The 23,895-nt window shown below is 35.1% G+C and overlaps 3 protein-coding genes across 6 annotated transcripts; all 3 read right to left on the bottom strand.

The window, feature by feature from the left end:
* Nucleotides 1-751: 751 nt before the first annotated feature.
* LOC8278495 (transmembrane protein 120 homolog) lies at nucleotides 752-5,053 on the bottom strand. Its single transcript, XM_002518921.4, has 8 exons — nucleotides 4,395-5,053; nucleotides 4,231-4,309; nucleotides 3,852-4,131; nucleotides 2,401-2,491; nucleotides 2,211-2,318; nucleotides 1,981-2,067; nucleotides 1,164-1,232; nucleotides 752-1,031 (listed from the first exon to the last, which is right to left on the bottom strand). Exons 1-8 carry the CDS (start codon nucleotides 4,629-4,631, stop codon nucleotides 900-902), a joined length of 1,083 nt encoding a protein of 360 aa, XP_002518967.1. The 5' UTR covers nucleotides 4,632-5,053; the 3' UTR covers nucleotides 752-899.
* An 866-nt stretch (nucleotides 5,054-5,919) lies between these two features.
* LOC8278494 (probable methyltransferase PMT18) lies at nucleotides 5,920-9,926 on the bottom strand. Its single transcript, XM_002518920.4, has 6 exons — nucleotides 9,273-9,926; nucleotides 7,799-8,505; nucleotides 7,450-7,660; nucleotides 7,048-7,345; nucleotides 6,435-6,902; nucleotides 5,920-6,354 (listed from the first exon to the last, which is right to left on the bottom strand). The coding sequence occupies exons 2-6, from the start codon at nucleotides 8,483-8,485 to the stop codon at nucleotides 6,126-6,128; spliced, it is 1,893 nt and encodes a 630-aa protein (XP_002518966.1). The 5' UTR covers nucleotides 8,486-8,505; nucleotides 9,273-9,926; the 3' UTR covers nucleotides 5,920-6,125.
* A 2,522-nt stretch (nucleotides 9,927-12,448) lies between these two features.
* On the bottom strand, nucleotides 12,449-23,853 carry LOC8278493 (HEAT repeat-containing protein 6). 4 transcript variants are annotated; one of them, XM_015719019.3, is made up of 28 exons: nucleotides 23,250-23,834; nucleotides 23,068-23,163; nucleotides 22,837-22,988; nucleotides 22,475-22,745; nucleotides 22,327-22,394; nucleotides 22,124-22,193; nucleotides 21,642-22,007; nucleotides 21,240-21,319; nucleotides 21,076-21,127; nucleotides 20,609-20,762; nucleotides 20,394-20,481; nucleotides 19,608-19,710; nucleotides 19,396-19,486; nucleotides 18,952-19,049; nucleotides 17,824-18,006; nucleotides 16,931-17,179; nucleotides 16,479-16,574; nucleotides 16,261-16,355; nucleotides 16,091-16,154; nucleotides 15,910-15,997; nucleotides 15,742-15,815; nucleotides 14,972-15,041; nucleotides 14,787-14,854; nucleotides 14,598-14,671; nucleotides 14,043-14,149; nucleotides 13,706-13,824; nucleotides 13,344-13,421; nucleotides 12,449-13,142 (listed from the first exon to the last, which is right to left on the bottom strand). In XM_015719019.3, the coding sequence occupies exons 1-28, from the start codon at nucleotides 23,448-23,450 to the stop codon at nucleotides 12,942-12,944; spliced, it is 3,456 nt and encodes a 1,151-aa protein (XP_015574505.1). In that variant the 5' UTR covers nucleotides 23,451-23,834; the 3' UTR covers nucleotides 12,449-12,941. The 4 variants fall into 4 exon arrangements, 2 of the variants coding, with proteins under 2 accessions (XP_015574505.1, XP_048230064.1); XM_048374107.1 differs by having other exon boundaries at nucleotides 14,787-15,041; nucleotides 23,250-23,840; XR_007215875.1 differs by lacking the exons at nucleotides 12,449-13,142; nucleotides 13,344-13,421 and having other exon boundaries at nucleotides 13,797-13,824; nucleotides 14,593-14,671; nucleotides 23,250-23,853.
* Nucleotides 23,854-23,895: the final 42 nt, after the last annotated feature.

Genomic DNA, 23,895 nt, shown 5'->3' with positions numbered 1-23,895 from the left:
AGGAAGGAATGAGTTGCCAATTTGTGAAGCTATCAAGCCATCATTTTTAGCTTCCCAGAAATTGGAAACAGTCTTTGAGCACAACCATCACCTTAGCTTCCCTAATTTATTAAGATTCAGAAACTGAGCGTGTTGATTGTTGAAAACTAAGCGTGCTAACGTCAAACTTCCCAGACAAAACAAGTTTCAAGCATCCAACTCTTAAGTTAACAATCTCAAATAACCGACTAACCAACATTCAGAGAGCGACAAACATTAGAATTCCCCTGAAAAATAAAAACAAGTTTATAAAAGAAGGAAACTTTAAAAAAAGAATTGGAGAATAGGAAGCCCGCATGCAAGAAATTTAAGTCATCTTTGCCAGGTTTGAGAAAACACTGCAGACATAAAAACAAGAATCAATCCCATCACTATCTCGGGACTGAATCCATATGTAATTACCAACAAGAATATATTTCTCGACTGATTTTGAAAATAAAAAGTCACACAGCATGAATCTGTCTCCACTTTTAGAAAGCCAAAGCATTTTGTATGACAGAATTGACAAGGCTGCTAATGACTGACACGATTTAATCCAGTTGAAATAAGTGTCTTTGCCTCAAATCATGCCTGAACATATCAGAATATTAACACAAGGGACAAGTAACGTCCACAAGTGGAGTCTACTGAACCCACATAGCATTTTTTGCGTCCAAGTCTGTGCTTTGCCAAGCAACAACATTGTCAGACCATGAGGATGGGACGTGAGAAATGAAAATCATAATGATCAATTTTTTTTCATTGCATCAAATTTCAACAAAACATGTTTCAGACCCAACAAAATTTTATAAAATAAATCCAAAATTGCGATCCTATAGAGCTACAGGAAGAGTGTGTGATCCTAAACAATAGGAATTGCCTCAATCTAATTCCTGCTTGCTCTTGCTTCTTTTCATTTTTGCCTTAAACCTTGACTTTACCATGAGTGTTTGAACTGTGTTGAAGAAGTTCCCAACCGCCATGAAAACCAAAAGCATCCCACAGAATATTACCTGCCAGAATAGATTTACTCATAAATTGCATTCTGCTAGATAGTACCTAATTACCTATATTTCAATCAAAGTATACGGGGAAAAAAGATGGAAAACAAATTTCTGAAACACACAAGAAATACAGTGTATTACCTGCCATTCAGAGACAACTCTTACAAATGCAGTCCTGAGCAACTGTAGTCCAACATATGCCTCAAAACCCTAGTAAAAAGTGAAGAAGGGTGCCAAAAATAATCAGGGTTAGAATTGTGCCAGCGTCACTAAAACCAGAAAGTAATCAACCTCCAGAACTTTGCAAGATCAACTCCAAAACAAGACATCATTAATTAGCCCGCGCATGTTTAATTCGAAAAAAGAAACTCATTTTCTTGGATACCTTCTGCAGTTTAACTGCAGCAATAAATCTGCTGGAAACTAACATCTGTTTTTGGGCTTTTCATTTTCAAATATAAACAATGGAAGAACGTGGTGCTCAATTACAACCTATGGCGGCAAGTACTGGCTGAAGAAGTACATATGTCGTGCGGATCTCTTGTGGATTCCTTTACCTTTAATTATTTTATAGAGAATCCTGCGAAGTGCCTTCATGTTATGAAACAAAACTTTTATAAAATGGTATAGATTTCCTCTTTGGCCAAGAAAATATTATTGACCAATTTTCACTTATGCCCCAAATACAGAAAAGCATGAAAACCAAGTAGCCTATTCTCAAACCAGTTTTCACATGAATCCACTATTGTAATCAGATTAAAAAAATTGATGTCATAAAGCATTTGCTTCTTCATTATTCAAAGTTTGAATGGTGGCATGTCATACAACGTGGCAAATTATTGTAGAAAAGAAATGTCATTGAAATCAATCTGCATATTTAGGCTTAATAAAATCATGCAAACAGCAAGGCAGTTTTCATCTATTAATCTTAGCAGCAGTAAGTGAAAATATGAATCACCTGCAAAATGAAGAGAATAGGGCACAAAAGCCACAATTGGCCATCCACACCAGCTGTTTCACCCCAGACAACATCCATCCTCTTTGCCTATGATAACAATACAATAAAGATTAGACGAGGCATTTCCGCTATACCAGATAAAATGGGTCAAAAAGAACAAAAAATTAAACAAATCAAATCCTAAGTAGAGCATCCAATGGAAATAAAAATACGATAGTCCAAAATGAAACCTTTCCCAAGGCGATACGAGTATAAAGTCTTTGGCGTTGATATCTGTTCTGTAGAAGCATGGCTACACCTTGCATCATAGCCCATTGCAAGAAAAGTTGAACCCCTCTCTACACAGCTTTTAAGTTGTCAGTAATCATATAAAGAGGCATATGCCAAATAACGTTAGCAGACAGAGGAAAAGAAAGTAACCTGTTTCTGGGCACAATTTGGTTGTCCTTTAATCTCCCACGTAAGACTAACAAGGGCCATAACCATAGCACAATAATGATGGTATATCCACCTGCAGAATCATACTGTATCTTAATACTGATAAAAAGAAAAAATCAAAGTACAGAAATGCCTATGCTTTTCTGATGGAAACATCATATTTTTGTTAATCAGGCTTCATTGAGCAAATTAGACTAATAATGGAAACAGGACTGACAACCCCACCAAACCCAAAAAGATAAAATAAAATAAAACAAAGTAAAAGAAAGGAGAGATAGGCATATGGATAAAGAGTTAACCACACTAGGCTACATCTCACTAAAGCCAGACATGTACACAGTTAGAACGTTGAGCTGTATTAAGAAAAACCCATTTCCATATCAAGAAAACCCACTGAATGAAAAAATCTGAATTTCCTCCAACACTTCTTCTGCACTACGTATATACATGCATGCCTGGGCACCTACTGAAACACATAAAATGACAAGAAAAGAGATTCCAATACTTAAAATCATGTTTTTATACCAAAATCATAAATGGAATTGTTTAGCATTGTAAGTAGTATCCCCATTTATATCAGGCAGTGAATAACCAGTAAAGCAACTGGATTGAATGAAGAGCGACAGTGAAGGGAAAGAAAAACTTTAAAGGAAAAAAAAAGAAGAGGAAGCTAGACCCTGCTCATGGTAGATCAGAACTTTAAGAATTTCCCCATTGGAAATAGAAAAAATGCATTCTCTTCCAAACCTTGAGAAAACTACAAGAATTTGTAGTAGAAATTCCTCAAATAACTATTTCCAAATGTGTACTTATAGAAGTCAACAGTGAGGATATCACTAATCATATTTTATGATAGTAATACACACCACTCGTATAGAAACTGAATTCATAGAAACTGAATTAAGTTTTGAATCCGTTGTGAATATGAATGTCTCCAATTCTCTCTTAAGTAAAGGGTGCTACATTGTTGCGAGCAATTTTCTAACTAATAGAACAGTACTGTTGTGATAACTAATTAACCTCAAAGAAAACATGTAATGACATGCTTAAGGTCTTGGTTGCTCCAAAAAAGCTAAACAGCAGGGAAGACATTTTTAAAATTTCCTGTTAGTTATACTGACCACTGTTCTACATATTTGGCATAGGAAAATGTTACCCTTATATAATCATAACAGACTGCTAATACTGTAATATCAATAAATTCTAGTATCTCCTGTCAAATAAAATTTTCCACAGGAAGAATGATTATTTTCCTAGTAGTAATAGTAGTAGTAGTAGTGAAGTAGCAACAGCAGCTATGTTTTCTGAATTGATTATTACAGTATGTGGACAAATAGAAAGGCAGTAGTTGAAAGGAGTGACGGAGAGTTACTTTAAACGTTCCATGTAATCACGGTTAGATAGAAGAGGGGTAAAAGGGGAGAGAGAATTACCAAGGACGAATATCACTTCCATTGGATCTGAGAATATTTTCACGCAAAGCCAAGCCTGTATAGAGGAACAAAAGCCAAGCCTGGTAGAGTTGAACAGGAAAAGCGGGCAAACATCCATCCCAGAGCCAAGATCTTAGAATCAGAAGAAGTGATGGAAAAAGAAGAAAGAGAAGGGCAGTTCTATCCCTATAACTGTTGTACTCCTCTTTAACCTTCAATTGAACGTCTTTGCGAGAGGCACGGACATTAATTGGTCCCAGGAACATTTTAAGAAACCCGCCTGTATCATGCATATATACATATATTACAAGGATTAATCTACGGATCAGAATTTCTTTTTTTTTTCAAAAAGAAAAAGAGAAAAGGATAGATATAAAACCCTGAGCTTTGGAAGGAAGAAAAGCAGCGGCATCACCATCAACCATCATACATCTGGCTCTTTGTAAATCTTCATCCAGCTGCATCAGAATTCAATTTTAATTTGCAATTGACATTGAATCGAATCATGCAAAAGAAAAATGAAAAATGAAAAAAAAAAATTGCCTTATCAGCAAGCTTGGGATGGATGAGGTTGCGGGAGAGGAGAGAGTCGAAAAGGGAACGGCAACGGCGAATGGAAGATTCGAGCGAAAGAGCACGCTGGCGGAGGGACTGCTCATCGTTAGTAGACCTTGATATAAGAGACGCCGCTGCTTCTTGTACTTGTTTTGCCTGCTCCACCACTCTTTCCACCTCTTCCTCTATCTTGTTAGCTGAATCCTCCAACGTCGATGACTCCATAACTCCACTTCACTCAATCACTGACTCTGATGATCGATTTGATACGAATAGGATAATCTCTCTCTTTTTGTTTTTAATTTTGGTTTGATCTAAATGGAAGATCCTCTAAACAATTGGGAACCAAAGCAATCAGCCACCTCAAGCTATCTCGTCGGTCATGCTCTCTCTCTCTCTTCCTGTTTTTTTTACATAATATATAAATATGTAATTAATAAGTTTGGGAGCTATCCATTCGTATGCAGGTTCTGTATGTGTCTTTAATCTCACAACAGCGCTTTCCTTGTTTTTTCGATAACACAGCCTCTCTCTCTCCCTCTGCGGCGGACGCACTATTTTATGTGGACTCTAATCTCTTTTTCATTTTTTCTATTTATTTTTTCGTTGATTTAAATAATTACTATTTTTCTTTTCATAAATTTCATTTCTTTTTTCTTTTATACAGTTGCTATGAAAAATCCCATTTATACAAATATTGGTATTTATTCCCCCAACGGAATGAGATATTGAGAAACAAGAAAAAAAAAAGAAAAAAAGATTTTGTTCCTTGTTTATTTGAATTTTTTTAAGCAATAATCAGATTCCATTTTCAAGAATTGAGAAGGAAGTCTTCTTTATTTTGGTGGGTTACCTTTTTATTCCAATAAATAATAGTCTTGAAAAGTAAAATATTAGAGTTGCTTCTGGATCATCTTTTTACAACGACTTTCAGTCTAAACTATTAGTGGGCGCTATCTAAACCACACGACTATATGTTCCTCGTTGGAGAAAGCAAATAAGTAAAGGACGATTGATTTGCATTACCAACTATAGTCATTACTCTTGTTTGTTTCTTGTATTTGTCAAGGTTTTCTCTAGCTTCATTACTCATATTATCTTATTTTACTTTACACCTTATCTTGTTAGATGAGAGTGCATTTGGATTTCTATTCCGGATAGCTTCATTACTCTCTCGTCTCTTCTTTCCTTTCTTTTCTTTTTCTTTGGTTAAAAGAACATTATACCGTCTAGTTTACTGAAATTTAAGTGTGTATTAAATTTTTTGGAGTTTGGGTTGGTTTTCCCAATTCTGATTAGGTGAGCTGCAATAGAAATTGCTGAAATACCCAGTTACTGGAGGATTTTTTTATTTATTTTTTTTAAATAAAGACAGAGGGGAGCATACACTAGTTCAAGTTTCTGACCTACCCTTTCAAGTCCACCGCTTGCTCTTAAACTGTCTAGTACCATGACATGAAGATAATTTAACGTTGTATGCATAGAAAATCAGTGCATACAGCTGCTACCAAGGTGACCATCGATCGATGAATTACGAACAAATAGAGGACATACATTTTTGCTTGGCTCATTCCGGTGTATATGCCATTTCAATGTAAGTAAATGAGTTTTAGCAAACCTATTCTTTTGCCCTTCTCAATAGGAAAATTACATATTCTCGAACAAAATCTGATTGAACCAAATGATTCCCAGAAAAGAAAAAATTACACTAACCCTCTACTAGTGTTCTTTCTGAGAAGCTTGACCAGTCCAATAAGTTTTGACGGCAACAAGGATTTTCTCTGGATTAAATGGTCCACTTTCATGGTCCATAATCTGACTCTTCCATCTCATCCCATTTGTTATGCTCTGTATCTTAACGAGGACCTCTACTGTGTCCCTGAAAATAACCGTCCCTTCTGGCCTCAGAATTCTATCCATCTCTAGCAGGATGTACGTGATGTCACACCTTGAATTTACAATCACAAATCACACGTTCAACAATGTCATTATGCAAAATATAAACTTTCCAACAATTCTAGGTCTTACCTGTCCTGATATATACTGAACACTCCACCGGCATGGATGAGGTCATATGTTCTTGGGTATGTCGAGAATGCCTCGCACCAATCCTGATATGCCCCGATAAACCCTCGTTCAAAGATCACACCAAGTGTGTCGTGGTCTGAATTGGCAGGCACCACATTCATAACCCACACTGGATACTTCAACAGGGCAGCAGCAAATCCACCAAGGTAGGCATTCATGTCCATCACATTCCGATATCGCCCTTGCGTCAGGGGGCTAATTATGTGCTTATAATGTGATACTCTGTCCTTCCACAGTTCGGTATCCTCCTTGAATTTCTTAGCATTGATGCCTGGTATTGAACCACTAAGAACTCTGGGAGGAATCGCAAATGCACGCTCTGGCCATTTCTCCACTGCACCACCAGCAACTTCATCTGAGCTGCTTACCTCTGGCAATGGGGTTATGCAAGCTTCCATGTCTTTGTACCTTTTGTTTTTATTTTTTTTATATGCAATGCCAAAAGGTATTAAATGTTAAAGCAAGGATTTTTTTTTTTTTTTTTGAGAAAAAAGAATTCCAAATTAGGATCACGACGGTGTGTATTGTGAGAAAGAGAGAGTGAGTACCATACCATGAAGCATCTGGGTTGTCTGACTTGCAAATGTGTGGAGTTTTATAGATCTTCCTGCTTCTAACACATTCCATGTGGTTGATAGGCTTTTGCCAAACGGAAAGATCATTCTTTTCAACCACTTTCTTCCAGCACAGGCGCTTGGCTACATCCTCAATCGAGTCCTGCTCTTGCTTCAAATCTTCTTGGGTTCTTTCCCAACCTCTCCAGTATTTTTTCCAATTAATAGGAGGACCAGAGAGAATCCAATAACCACCAGGCCTCAAGACTCTGTCCACTTCAATTAGATATAGACCATCTGTAAAATGTTGAGACCAGAGGAAACCACATAGTTATTCTTTCCCAACCACATAGTTTGTTTTTGTTTCTGAAAAATGTAAGTCAAATTAAGACCTTAATTACCATAGTTATTCCAAGGTATCAAGCAACGGGAACAATGAGCCATGTCAAAAGCCCTGGCTGGATAAGGAAGTCTTTGCGAAGCCATGATGCCAATCATAGCAGGAACTCCCCTCTCCAATGCAAACTGGACCTGTGCTTCATGTGTGTCCCGTGGTGCAAAAGACATGGCTAGGATATCCCGCTTCAATAGATAGGCACCCCAACTTGCAACCTTGATTCCCACATCAATGAAATGAGAACAGAGCACATGTTAGTCTCGGAATGTCTTACATTCTTTTTGGGAACACAGGTAGCTTGAGGAATTAAAACATTAAGGCCAAAATATACCAGACTATTTTGATCTACTTACTCCGCAGCCTGTGTCAATTGCAGTTCTGATGGCTCCGCCAGTAAGAGGTACAAGCTCATTTATATCATCTATGTAAGCGTCAGCTCCACGAGGGAACATGGTGCCTCCCCCAGGGAATCTGAAACGATCACCCTCTAATTGAATCCAGTTCTGCACAGCCTTCTCAATGCTGAGTTCTCTGTGAGGAATATTGTCATACCAGGCATAATCACGGCTCTGAGGCCATTTGAAAGGGGTTTTATATTTTGGAGGGGCAGGTATTAGGCAAAGGAGCAATTCTTCCTTTGTTGGGCAATGCCTTTCTCTGTATTTCAACATGTTCCTATCAAATTTCCTTCCTCTCTCTGGATGTTGGCAAGGAGTATACTCACTGTAGGACATATCACATGGTGGAAACTCGGCAACTGCATCAGTAGTGTTGATTTCAATCTGATGATGGCTATTGAAGTCCAGGAGTGCCGATGATGATGATGATGATGGATTAGCATTGGCTGCTGTAGGGGTTGCAACGTCACAACCAACTTTATTGTAGACCTCAGCGCGATTGGTGGGAGGACTGGTACTCTGCCAAGCTCCCAAAACGTAAAACAATATGCAAAGGCCACTGACCCCAAAGATCCAAGTTAAACGCTTCCTTTTGGATTCAAGCTGATGATGTTTGGGTGATCCACTGTACTCCTTTGCCATTCTCGTCTGTGACTGAACTTCTGCAAATATATGAACACAAAAGAAATAGTCATATAAGAGAACATATTCATCATTTTCTAAAAGCTAGCTGTCAACGTGCTCAAAACAAGCATCAAACCCAAAGGTTACAACTTCTATACTACCATTCATTCTTTGTCAAAAAGGGAAAGAAATTGCTGTCAATCTGACAGAGAAGGATGCCCACAAAGTCGTTGAGAGACTAACCGATGCATGATCTCAATTACCAACAGACATTATGAAGAACACATTCCAAATTAGTGATTCCCTTCTTTATGAAGCAATTTTACTTGTCTTACCAAATATAGGAAAGGAAGCAGAGACAGTACAGTACAATAATTAAAGTCTATCCAAATTTCGACTGAAAGATAAGAAATTGAACAAGTGTAAATAAACAAAAAGGAAAAAAAGATTTAATTAGAATTTGCACATGACCAAACTCAGATAGAATGCTCAAGAACAAGCTGCACTAGCTGGAAAGTTAAATCAAACACAAAACAGAAGATAGCAGAAACTAAAGTAAAGAAGGAGAGAAGAAGTAACTTTTTTTAAAACATTGCTTCACATAAACAGAGTTATTTTTGTCATTTAGACAACGGAATAGAAACCCCAGACAAAAACAAATTACTTTCCGGCTCCTGAGGAAATATGAATCTAGCGAACGAGTACTAGCAAATTTAACATGTGTTCAAGCATAAACAAACTTCTTTTTTCTTTTTTTGCTGTTAAGAAGGAAAAAGTAAAAAAAGAAAAAAGAAAAGTGGCGTACCTGAAGAAGGTGACTCTGAGCTAAGACCAGCCCTTCACTCTCCCAAGAGAACGATCATGTAAAGCTACAAGCGAAGTGATTATACTTATACTACTAGTTACTAGAATGAGTACATAATAAAGAAAAATGGAAAAGAAAAATGAAAGAAGAAGAAGAAGAAGAAGAGCTAAAAAAGGGACATGGAAGCAAATGGAAAGAAGGTTCAAGGATATAAAAATGGGTAAAAAGAAAAAGGAACGTGGAAGGTCTCCGCCATTACAGGAAGAACAGGGTGGTGGTGAATATGAAATATATGTTAATAAATAAAAATGAAAGAGAAGAGGAGAGGTTGTGGTTGGGTTGGGTTGCAATGGATATTTTTAATTATTTTTTGGGTGGTTCAATTCCAAAAATGGAGGGGGAGTGTGGATTGATTTGGTCTTAATAAAAAAGGACAAGGTGGTGGCAGTTTCTGAGAATATGCAGCATACTGACCAGCCTCAATTCACTCTCCTCCATCTCTGTTTTCCTATTTTAATTTTACTCTCTGCTTTTCAACATTTTCCTGCTTTTTAGGTTCCTTTTTTCTGTTTTCTTTTGCTTTCTTCTTCGGTTGCTACTTTATTTTTGCTTTCTTTTTCCTAAATCCTAATCCAACATCATCGTCATAATAACAATCTCAAAGCTTATGCTTTTGTTTTTCGATCCCTTATAACGTGACTATATAATTTATAAAAGTAATATTATTTTAATTTCAATAAATAATATAATTAAATATTTATAAATATTTTATAAAAAATATTATTATTTTACCTTTAATAAATTATTAATATAATTAAATGTTTACAACTTTATTAAAAATATTTTATTATTATTTTGATTAATAATTTATTAATTTAATTTAATATTAAATTGATCAATTATATATATTACTTATTGATTAATTAATTAAATGTTATTATTTTTATTTATTTTTTAAATTTAATTAACTTTACAATTTATCTATATAATAATTTAATATTTATATAAATATTAATTTCAAAAATTTATCGTATATAATAATCATAAATTAAATATTACTAATTTAAATTAATAATTAAATATTATTGTTGATATCAATAGTAGATAAATTTGGTTTTCATTATATATCAAACACAAAACATATATAAAATATAATTGCTTCTATTATCATAATTTCCCATCCTCACTCATATTTTTATTTTTGACCTTAAATTAAAAGGATTTAAAAAATTAAAATTAATAATATAATAATAATATCTATAATAAAAAAAATAACTAACTAACATATATGTTCTTAAGTGCAAAATAATTTGATAAATTCAACATAAAAATAAATTTTTTAATAATATAAGTTTTATTTTCTTTTAGTAAAAAGGAAAATAAAAAAAATTATACTCTTCTAAAATCTAATATCTGTAAAACAAAAAAGTTGGAAAAATGTTGAGTGCTAGGTGGGACCACAATAAGTATCACAATATTTGCAAATCACTCTTTTTGTACTTCTTTATTGCTAATAGTCATTTTATAAAATAAACTTTTAATATTTTTTATTTTTTTTTGAATACAAAAGTAAAAATTGGATTGATTTTTCATATTTAAAAAGTGAAATTTAATTTTAATTTTAATTTTAATAAATGCATGAAAAGCTTTATACACTTTATTAATAGATATTTGTAATTTTATTTTTTATTAATAAGAAAAGGAAAAAGGCTAAAATTACTAACATTGAAGAAAATGTACAATATAATAAGTTTATTGGACTTAAAAGTAAAACATTGACACCTTATATTTAATATTTATTTAAATACTTTTCATTGCTCTTTAAGGAGATGCTTGCATAAGCATCTTCAATGCATTATATATTATAAAGAATATCATATAAAATAACATGCTAGTGTGTTGTTTATTCTATGGAAATATATAATAAAGAGTTGGTTTGTTTTCTATATTTTACTCTTTGTTTAGATTTAAATTTGTAGACATTTTACGAATTGATATTGTTAAGTTGATTTAATCTATTTGCAAGAGTTAAAAAAGAAAAAATAAAATAAAACTTTTATACTTATAAGAATTAACATAAAAGATATCCTTGGAAATGCTTTTTGAAATAAAAATTACCATTAAAGATCAACAGTGACAACTCCACTTACTTGAGCAATTGTCCGGGATCCTATGCCAAAGCTCAAACATGCCTTCCTCTCTATCTCTCTTTCAATAACTCGTCAATTATACAATGCAATTCTATTTTATAAAGGTAAATTCTACTCATAATAATAAAATGATGTATTTGAAATAAAATCTAAAGTGATATACTTTAATTAAATTCTATACTTGAAAATAAATGAAACTATTTTATTTTATTCTTAATTTTTGTATCATCTTCATTTGGAGTTGGCAAGTGAAGTGAATGACATTATCGTTTTAATTGAAATTTAGAGAAATCATATTGCTATTGATACAAGTTTGGCAATCGTAAAGATGAGAAATAGCCCATATTGAATTAGATTTTCCAACCACAGGGCAATAGATAACTAACCATGGCTGCGCAGTGTTGTACCAATAAAGATGTACTTTTTGTATCTAACCATAACCATATACGGGTTGAGGACAAGGCCCCTTCTTGCTCGGCAGCTCCAGTAAAAACAGAGGAAGAAGTAAGAAGCAAGCCCTAGCATTACCACTAGCATTATGAACCCATTTATTTGTACATTAATTGGAAGTTGGAAGTTGGTGGTCTCGCCTTTAGTTAAAAAAGATTTGCATTTTTGTCCTTATTCATTCAACTCATCAATTGTCAGGTCTCAGTATTTGTACATTAATGATTATTATGTACGAACCAATGGTATGCGTGAATATATTCATTATTTTATTAGCTACTGCCCACTGGACCTTCATCATGAGTAACCCTTAGGACTTCATTATAAGGAAAAAGGAAAACCTTTGACTTGAAAGAATAATCCGTGTCTCTCAACCGTGCAATTTAAGTGGTAAGAAGCACTGTTCCCTTATAAGTAGTAACAAAAGAAGCTTTGTTGTTGTAATGGCAACGTCATCCAAAGGCCCAGATTGCGTTATTCCCTTTTCAACTTCAACCGCTACTGGATATGATATACCAACACTCCCTAGCATTTTGCACATTCCACAAATGTCCATTCAAATATAATGAAAACTATAAATTAAAGAACATTGGTTCTTTCTTTTTATGATAATATCAAATCTTGTTATGTACAAATCAGCAATCCACCACGTTTTTCGTCATTAGGTGATTATAAAAAAATGACTCTCAACTCGTTCACAACTCAAATTCCAGTCGAATTTTGCATGAAAATACCATGTCACCTACAAACTTATGAGGTAAGTGGTAGAGGGCGGGACTTTGATTATGGCATGCTCCAATCCCAATGGAATTTCATGTGCGGGGGACGTTAGAGAAATTGAAATGGATACTCACCTGTAAAAACTTGGAACCTTTTCAGTTGAGTGATTGCTCCACAGTATTCACTCTCCTCCATCTCCATTAGAGGAATCATGTACCTTACAAGGACTGACTTTCTACTTGCACTATAGAACGATATTGGGAGTAAAACACCAGTTCCATATATGCAGCCAAATCATTTAATCCAACAATGTCAGAACATGCACAAACCAAGTGATTAATGATTTTCTCATTCACTGTATGCTCTCCTCCAGTTTCTCAAATTTCTGTGCAATTGCATGATGATTCTTGCTCTCAAACACTTTTATGAGAGAATTTATTGCCTCGGATATCACCTGTTTCTTTGCAATAGAATTTCCAACCTCGGGCTTCCCACTTGTCTCCCCAAGTGAGAAGCAGAGAACCTTTAACCACTCCTCCAGAAATGGCGCTTTCTGTAAGGGACACAGGAAGATGACTATGAGCTTGAGCTGGATCTTAAAAAATTTCACTAAGGAGAAAAGTACTGCAGTAGAGAATAGTAAATGCACTATCCCCACCCTTCCTTTCTAATTATGGGCAGAAAGCATGATTTCCCAGAAAGGATAAATTTTTATAGCATTTTTCCCCAGTAATTGCATAAATAAAACGCTTACCTTCACAAGAAAATCTTTCAGGAGTTGGTTATCAGAGCTAGAAGCAAGGCTAACAACATGCAACAGGGTTGATGTTACCTGCGACAAAGTAAAACACGTGGAAAGAGAAGTATGAAGTCAGGTGATGTGGAAGAGACTTGATCTACAACTCAGGAATAAAGGGATATACATTAGGACTATGCATCAGACTATCCATCATCAGTTCAATGCATTAAGCAAGAAAGAAAACCAAAGCATTTTCTGACAGAACAAAAAACTACAAAAATTAAACACCACCAGAATCTCTTAAGTAGTCAATATCTTTTACATTCTAGAGAACAGATGATTCAGAATGCTGTAAGAAGAAATAATAGGAGCTTGACCTGCTTATCAAGCGCAACCCTGTATTTGAAACTTGATGGTGTTGATATCTTGTCTGAACCTAGATTTTCAGCTACATGCTCCAGGCCTTGAACAATATCCGAAAAGGATTCGCCATAGTCTGCATTAAATAAACAGCATATAGTCACCTAATAAATTATTACAGCATCTTTAAGAAGCATCATCGCATCAAATGCTATAAATAATTATGATAATTGGGTCACTGGGAAGTTCTACCAGCAGTGAAAGCTCAAAAAGGAATCTTTATGTGCTAAAGTAAACAAAATCATATTCATCTTGATCATAACAGTAGAACAACGTATAAGGTTGACTACCCACCAAGCACTGAGGCTGGCACAGCCAAAGCAGCTGCAGCTTGTATCCTGATCTTGAAGTTTGAAGAATCACGTAGTAATAGTAGAAGAATACTAAACACAGAGGGAGCCCTGCCACATACATGTGTGAAAAATATTATATTTAGAATTTAAGATTACAAATGCAATTAACATAAGGAGAATGATTTCCAAAAGGCACGCATGTATTTTAAAAACACACCATCTTCCTCTCTTTCTTTTGGTACATTGTAAAAATAAAACACCAGCTCTCTGCTGAGTAGATAAACTATATGAGAACTATTTGACTAAAAATATCATTAAGAGATCTAGAATTTGTTCCAGCATATTAGAGAGGTAAAGAGATACAATTTGCATCATCAATTCATCCATAAATGAAATAGCACAAGAGAACAAAACAAAGGAGCATTTCCAGTCAAAATTAGTTCACGCAATTACACACGAAGAGAGGAAAAATTAATGAAGATAACATGCACTAGATTTTTCTATTGAACTATGCGGACCCAGGAATTTGGAAGTAAAGTGCAAAATATCACCTTACCAATCCATATCTTGCAGTCTTAATGTTTCATTTAAAAATAGGTTGCTCAGTGCATGACAAACATTCCACTGGACCTGTTACATTAATGCTTCATTAAGAGACCACTATGTAACTGGAAATACAATGTCTGTTCTGCCAAAGTCCAGTTAAATATTATTTCCAATAAAGGGAACGATGAGTAACTAATACCTTGACATTCCCAGTTGTAACACAAGAAAGGAATGCCTGAACCATTCTCTCTAGAAGACGTGGATCTCCTGATGAAGTTTGATAATTAAAATTTGATATATCCTTTACCACATTGCAGATTACTGCCTGCTGGCTGATGCATTTTTTTTTTTTTTTGTATAAATTTAGAGAATTTACAGGCTTACCGTGTTTACCAGAAGTGTATCTGATTAATCTTGATAGATTCCCAAGAGCCCTTACAGCATTTGATTTGACCTAATGATAAGGAAAAGGTGAAACTAAAAATTAAAACAAATATAAATCTATGAGAATTGATGAAAGAATTCGAAACCCTTATGACAAAAATGAGCCACAAGGAAAACACCAGATTGAACTTCAAAATTTTAAGGTAAAGATGATAGGGCAAGGAATTGCTGTAAAAGCAATCATATAGTGAATGTTTCTGAGTGATGAATATCATGAAAACATCATGGTAATCTCTCAAAAGAAATTTGCATCAGACATGAAAGCTAATGTATATTTAATCTATCGCATAAGAAAGCTAATGAAATTTACCATCCACAATTTCACAGATGCTTTCACATGCACAGACAAAAGGTATAATCCTAGCTCACTACTGAGAATAGAATTAACTAAGATGGCTATGATTAGTCTATTTTTATTAGTTACTCCATGTTCTGTATCAGCTCAGGTCCATAAGTGATGGACATCTTGCACCACCCTCTTCATCCATTTATATTATATTTGCAATTGAAAAGGAAAAGAAAAAGAAAAAGAAATCTCACACATTGTGAAATAATGTATATTGACTATAATGCAAATTGTTACATATCCCTAGCCGATCATAAACATACAAATTCTATGTTACAAATGATTATGATTTATACCATCATTATTGAATGCAAAAAGTGTAAACATGAGAAACTGACACAAATAACCTCATTTTCAATCATACCTTGTCACCATCTTTTGTTAGATGGAAAGCACACTCAGCTAAGAATTCCATTACTTGAGGTTTGGCATTGGTATCTACAGAAGATGCGGGGAAAGAATTGAAAATCAAAACTAATGATATTTGCAATACATAGTACTAATATACCAGTCAGGTACCCCAAAAGCCCACCTGCAGACTTTTCCAAAGGAAAATCATCTAGACAGTGCCGCAGAGATTCACATATATTTGCCAAAGCCCAAGAGGCTGTTATTCGCACCTGCAATTAGTAGTATTCAGCTGAGATTTTTACCTCATTAAGAAATGAAGATTTTAAAATATTAAAGAGGAAATCAAAGGCATGATCAGATACCGAAATCAAAGGATCACGAGTGTTGATCTCAATGACATAGATAAACTTGGCAAGAATCTCTGCACTGAATGATGTAAATTCATGAATTTTCTAACTGCAATCTTACACATGAATGAGCTGGCAAAAGATAATACAAATTTATTTTAATCATTCAAAAACATTTTCATCACCTGTGAGACATTCGTGGAAAACAAGATATTACACCAATAGCTCGACAAGCAGCTGACCTAACTGGAGGAACCTCATTATGTCCACCAGCATTGATCTACAAAGATTCTCAAGGTATAATGCATAATCTTGAATAAGAACTTAATGAGAGCAATCATATCCCATATGCTATCATTAATAGCAAATATGGTTACAAGTAGAATTTGCAGAAAACACTTACCAATGAAGAGACAACAAACTCTTGACTCTCTTTTGTGAGGGAGATAAATACAGTAGAAGTAATGCCCGCAAAACAAGTCACTGATGCAGTTCTCACCTGTCAGAGGCAAAAGGACATGGGAAAAACATTCAAAACACAGTTTAGCTATATATGTTGGGAAATGTCTTAATATCAAGCACATATTCTCAAAGGTGATTTGCTCTTCCGATAGCTAGCATACTTTCACCATATCTAACAAGATTCATGTTCAATCTTCTTCCCCTAAACAAAGCACAAAGATAACTCAACTTTCTAACATAGATGAATCTCAATTGTTTAAAAATATATGTGCAGATAAGTGAAGAACAGAAAGGATTCAGAAAAGAAGAGATTTACGCTCATGACAAGGTACTTAAAATTGCCCATAACAAATATAAGTAAATAAGATCAGAAACAAACTAAATTCAACCAACCATGGAAGAGGTATGCCGTAGCAACGCAGGTATGTGCTTTTCTATTGTCTCAGACCAACACTCACTTCCTAGCTCAAAGACTTTTAGTTCCTGCTCAGTATCTACTGTACTCTCTCGTTCATATGATGGAGCTGATGATACTTTCTTTGTCCTGATGCAATCAGAAGTAAATGGGGTATCTGATAATTTATCATCTGGATCTTCAGTTCCCTTAAATCCAGATGTTGCACGAAGACATTCATCTAAAACCTGCAAAAGAAAAAAAGAAAAAAAGGAGTAAACATCTTCTTGACCATAGAGCATTGGGACCAGGCTAACAAAAGAACATTAAGTAGACCAACAGTTGATTTTTCCTTTAAAGATAAGCAATAGCAGTTGCTCATGAAAAGAGAAAAGCTAATAATTTATCTTGTTCTTTTTCTAATAATTTGATACAAATATGGGTTGTACTATATGAATGCCCATCTGCCTGTGGCCAATTGGAGTATGCACTCATAACAAACTTGTAATAGCCATCAACAGTTAATAGACATTTCATTCTTGTATTGAGTATGGAAACATTTTAGAAGTTGGGAGAAGTAAAGGATCTCTACAGCCTACCCTGGTAACTACTGTTGTGATTTCTCCCATTAAACCCAAGAAATAATATGGTAGTAGTTACTCACTAAAAGAAAGGGAAAAACAGTCTTTAATTTTTCTCTACTAACAAAATCGTTAATAATGTAAGTCTGGGCTTGTAATATAGCTGTATGCATGTCTATCTACTTGTGGCTAATTATAGTACACATCCAAAACGAAACTTACATTAAGCAAGAAAAAGAATAACTAGAAGTATTCAGTCGTATTATGCAGAAGGAAATTGACTGGAATTTGTAATATTAAAGGATGTCTACCTTGATAGCTGCTGTTATGACCTTTTCCCCAGTAAACCCAACATTGTCTCCCATATGTCCTTTCCATGCTCGTATAGGAGTTTCTAAAGTGGCAACCCTCAAAATGTTGGAGAAAATGGATGAAACTCGTCCCCAACATGCAAATGCTATGTTCGGGTAATTATGTATGGCAGCTCTAAGGGCCTGCAACACAAAAACCTGTAATGTAATTGATGGAGAATGATGAAAGACTAGCCAAATATTTAGGATGCGATTCTTTCACTTACCTACATATCAAGATTGTATTCCTTAAATGCGAATATTCAGTGATAATTAAGACTTTGGTAGATATTTGATATCAGTGTTTGGATATTTTGACATAAGAATTTAATTTACCTATTTCTATCTTTTGGTTGGCTATAAGAGCCCTGTGAAATGAACACCCTAATATGTTATCAGGAGAATCGAGAGTTATAACAGTAATGAGTTCTCTCCTACATTTTCTTTCTTGTTCTCTTCAATTCTTGTCTACTATTGGTGTTCTAAATTCTCCTCTTGTTCTTTCTATCCCTGCCTGGTTCTTCACAACCTCTGTTTTCTTCTACGTCAGTAATTACTACTAAAGCAATAATAATACTACTTATGAGTACCTGTTCTCAGATTGCCTTTAGAGTGATTCTGAAGAAAGTTTTAAGTAGATCAAACAATGGCCAATATATCTGCAATGCTATAAGCAAAGCTAATCACATGGAGATGGCAGTGGCACCCCAAGCTTACAGGAGGATTGATTGGCCCAGTCAAGCAGCCACATGGAAAGCTATGTATGCAGCCAGCAATAACAACATCAAAGTCACTCAGAAATAATATCAACTCTTTTCTTCAAATACTGCAGTCATTTTCAATAATATTGATTTTCTAGTCCAGTCTCATGTGAGGTTAAACTTCCTCTTCTTCTCCTATAGACTAAAGAGCATTCACTTACAGTGGAAACTTGATAAAGCATATTTATCTATTACTTGTCTGGAAAATGCAAGCAATTAAAATCAAACAGAGTTCAAATGATCCCTGCTGGTTCACTCACACTACTAATAATTCTTTAATAAATTCATTATTATGTATCAAATGCATCTATCTTAATTACAACATTACCTGGAGAGCTTCAAAACATATTGTTGAATTCATTGGGTGTTCAGAATATTGAAATAGTGTAGAAAGAACACCCGACCTCTTTTCAGCCTCAGTAACACCTGGAAAAAAGCTTCAAATAAATTTCCAAGGTCAAATTAGAAAAAGCACAAAAGCAGTCAACAAATGATTATATGAAATTCTCCAACATTCGCATAAAAAATTCAAGCTTCAAGAAGCATCATTTTTATTTGAATTCAATCATAGCTGGATGCCAACACCATGTTATATTTTCAACTTCCAATGAAGCAACACATAGACAGCATTATATATGATTATAAGGAGCAAAGAAAGAACATTTTTCAGTTCCTTGACGATAGGAAGCAAGGATGACTGCATGATTCTTGACCATGTGATAAAGAGCTCATATTGGTGCAAGACTTAGAAAGCATACCATAATAAACTAACCTGTTGATATCTCATCTAATAGCATTTGTTTGACATGTGGTGATGGAGGTGTTGTAGATAGTGCTGCCGAAAAGCAATTAACAGCAGTAGCCTGCAGAATGGTGTAGGCGTCTCATTGAAGTAAGAACATGCTTGAAGACTACTCCTAGCTTTCTCAAAAGGCAAAAGGAAAACCGAAAAATTTCCTAATATCACATAAAAGCAACACCAACCAGCAAACCAGTTTGATCACTTCTGAAAGGGAACCCCTTTTCATTCCTTGATAATAGAGATGTAATTACAGTGGGCAACAATTCTCCAGGCATTCTTGCATATCTGTATTATGGTCACAGATCACCCCCGTAAAACAACAATAACATAAGGATCTAGACATAGTTTTTCCAAAAAGAAGAATGCAGGAAAAGCTATTAAATGTAGAAATACAAAGTCGGAGTAGACTTGAGCCCAACAGTTCTTGTTAATGAAAATTAATATCATTCAAAAAAATCCATTTAAAACAAAATCCACGTACAAAGTAACAGATCTCAATAATGGCTAGCCTGCATTGGCTACAATGAGTAATATAGGGCATGATGCCCCAACACAAAAATAAAACGAGAAAAACAACAGGGTTAGTAAGACCTTTTGTAGCCTGTATCATAGTTATTTGACTAACCAAAAGAAAAGTTATTTATCAATTTAAAGCTAATTGGATTGACATGGTCCATCATCCCAAACAATATAAATTATGCAAAACAAATAATTGACTATAAGGAAACAGGAACTATTTTCACCAAATATACTAGCAATTTCTTCTAAATATATGTTGGAGAAACATCTGTGCATGCAAAGACTAAAATATATAGATCGGAATTGCAGACAAAAGCCAACATCCCACAAGGTATGTAGGTCAAATAATAGTTTCAGGTATAGCACCATGATTTAATCTGAAAGTTGAGCAACATTAACTGAGCATCAAAACTTTGCAAACCATGAGATAACTCTGAGGAGGAACTTACGGTGTAGATGATAACAAGAGAATGAGAATTTTGAATAATGATGGAAGCATTCTACTGTATGTTTCATGCTGGATCAGGTACAGGATACCTACAGCACAAGGCATAGGAGCACATGCAGTACACCAACTCGTAAATACTAAACCAGAAGCATTATGTAAAGGTCAAGAACAAGCATCAAGATAACTAAAATACATAGCATAATTGCTTTCAAGTACCGGTATGAAGTTGCATTAGTATTCGCCCAAGGGAACTTGAAAGTGCCATAAAAGATCCCCATCTAGTAGTTTCCTTGTACTCTGCTACCTGCAGAAAAACAGACGAAGGCCCATCCAGCATTACTGCCAGAGCAGAGGCAGACGCAATCCGCACCTGGACACCACAAGCAAAATAAATCAGAATCACCAATGAGATAAACAAGTGGAAATATATTCCTAGTGTCAAGAAAAAGGTTGAAATGGAAGAAAAGATTATTGGAAGGCAGTTTCCATCCTAATTGTTAATAATCAAATAGGAAATATAAAGACAGATGAAATCTTAAAGGCCCCAAAGAATTGAAGCATTCTTTCTTATTTCTCCTCACCATTAACTTTCAGACTGGACAGGGTAAAGGACAATTCTTTCTCACCCTTTTCCCAAGAAAAACAAATTAAAAATGTATGAACGAAAAATGTAAAACCAGTACCCTTAAATAAGGATCAAATAGCAAGCATGTCATTAAAGTTGCCTCAGACTTCCTGCAAACAAGAAAATGAGGAAAAATGTGACAATGGATGAGAGAATTTAATAAGAAATAACAAAAGAAACAAAAGAAAGTATCAAAAGCCAAATTGAATAGGTAAGAAATACCTTGGTTGCAGCACATCATTGGTCGGCAAAAGCATTGTCCACTGGGAAGTAAATGATTTGGGATCAGCTTGACAAAGATCCTTATCAACAGAGTGAAAAGATAAAATGATGTCAACATTAGAAATGATCCTTGTACATTATTTATCATTAATACAGATTTGGTACAAGCTACTTAGATATAAGAACATGTTATATTTGTAAACCAAAGGGAGAATTTAGCAAAAGAGGGCAGCTCTCCCAACATATTCACATCAAAATATGGTGAAGTATATGAAGATGCAGATTTTAAAATCTATCTCACTAGTAAAAGAAGAAGCAGTAATTCGGATGTTGAAAGCCAATTCACTAACAGAAAGTGCTCAAAAAGCTCATAATGGTATCAGAATAACTTGGGAAGCTTACCTGTATGCAGACAATTGCAGAGACTCTAACCTTAGAGCTTTGAATACTATCAATTTCTTTTCCTGCTCCATCACTGTCACTACAATCTGAATCTGATGATATGAAATCAGCACTAGAAGATTCATGATCAGAGAAACCCAATGAATCCTGAGCTTTCGGCTGTTTCATATGCATGCTTTCCTTTTTGCGCAGGTGCGGAGGCCTATATGGAGCATGATCTTTTCTTTTAGGTTCTTCTAATGTTAACTTAAGGCACATTGCACTAAATTCCTTTTCCTTGAGATGGTTGGCTGGGATTTTAAATAGTGTTCTACCGGCCAGCCCATAAATAAAGAACATGCGAAGTGTTGCCACAAAACCAGAGACCTGTAAAAGGAAAAGATGTGCATGTAAATAAAGTTAAAAGATCATAAAATGAAAGAAATGGACACATATAGCAATATCTTGTTATTAACATCATAAAACAAATGGAACTAACTTACATGGTCAAGAAGGGAACCTTTAGGATTAGTAAGAACCAAGTGTAGACAATTAAGAAGAGATGCATAAAACCTGCAGGTAAAAGTACTACCAGAATCTAGGGTCAAAGGTTTCTACTAAAAAGAATTCATTAGATTGCATAGATGTTGGTGGCGTGCTTGTGTTTGCATAATTTTAGGGGTTGAGGATGTGAAAATAATGGTACCTGGACATAACAACATCTTCAAAAAGCAAGCTTTTAGATGCCAAGGGATCCATAACTTTTCTAAGTACCTAGTAAGCAATTAGCAAAAAGTAGTTACTTAATCTTGTGGAAACCATCACCTTAAGAAAGGGAAAAATAGTATGCATACCTCAATTATAGATTGCCAAACGTCAGCAGGAAAAGAAGACCCAACCCTGACGAATGCATCGCCTAACATTGTAAAGACAACAGTCTGAACCTCCCATAAAGTAGTATACTTGGATAAGCGCTTTCCAGTTGAGGCAGCAGATTGGTCGGCACTTGTATAAGATGAGTGTACCAACTTTACATACGAGAATTCAGCTACGCGAATGAGAAAGTTCACTAAATGAATATCATCCGAGAGAGAGAATTTGTGGTGAAGCAGGTTGACAAGATGCCTGGAGATGGTTTTAAAGAAAAAAAAAAGGATATTAAAAAAAAGAGCGAAGATTGTATAATATGGATATCAGTAAAAAGAAAGAAACTAACCTTACGGTGTATATGGATTCCATGGCGGGTTTAAGGGTAGCAGCATTGCAGAGAAAGAAATGGAGAATGGTGGAGAAGGAGTTGAGAAAAAGATGCCAAGAAGAAGAAGTGATTTGAAGAGAAACACGTTGAGATAGACATATCTCGTGCATCTGGTGGACATATAGTGAAAATGAAATAAATAAGCAAGAAAGATGGGAGAGAGAGAGAGAGAGAGAGAGATGGCAGTACCAATAGAGAAATGTTAGTAAAAACAGAGTCCAAATCTTGATGTTGAAGAGAAGAATTAGCAGCTAAGTCCAACAGGAACAACAAATCGGAGGTAACCTTGAAAAAAGCAAAAAACAAAATGCTGTAGTAATAAGTAGAAAGCATAACAAAGAAAGAAGTAGCTAGGAAGTGAAGTGGAGTACCTCGTGAGGAGGAAGTTGAGGAGCAGCAGAGATTAGAGAGTGGGATTGAGAAAAGATGAGATTGTGGAGAAGTTCTGCTACCGACTTTTTTGATTCTGATTTTGGGCTGCTCGTTAGGGTTTCGTCCCTCAGCGTCAGAAATGCCGTCCTCCATGGCCTGATTATTATCATTGATGATGATGATGATGATGATACCGCCATTTCACCATTCAAAACTCAAAACAAATAAGAAATAACCAAGGATTCAAGCTTTACAATTTAGAAAATTCTCCAATCCATTACGCTTGCACAAGCTGGCACTTAACTCGCTTACTGCTCAGACAAGTATTACGATTGCACTCTCAAAATCAAATATTAATGTTCAGCATTATTGGCATTGCCAAGAGAAGAGCAGCTATGGAAGTCCTAAGATGTGTAATAGCAGAAGCCTGAAAGGACTGTTGGTTTAGAGCCAGAGGCCTAGTCTGAGAGCCCACCCAGGGTCCGTTTGGCTGAGCTGGGCTTTTCTCCAATTGAAAGCTCTAAACATTGTTAGTCATTTTCTTTTTTCTTGTAAATCTAATTTGATGCACCGGCCAAGCTACGTTTTTTAATCAGATTTGCTCCCTCGTTAGACTTAGCCCCTCTTCAATCATGTCATGCAATT

This window comes from Ricinus communis, chromosome 5, assembly GCF_019578655.1.
Source record: "Ricinus communis isolate WT05 ecotype wild-type chromosome 5, ASM1957865v1, whole genome shotgun sequence".
NCBI lineage: Eukaryota > Viridiplantae > Streptophyta > Magnoliopsida > Malpighiales > Euphorbiaceae > Ricinus > Ricinus communis.
The sequence above is the reverse complement of the archived record's forward strand: the minus strand, read 5'-3'. Positions and strand labels throughout refer to the sequence as shown.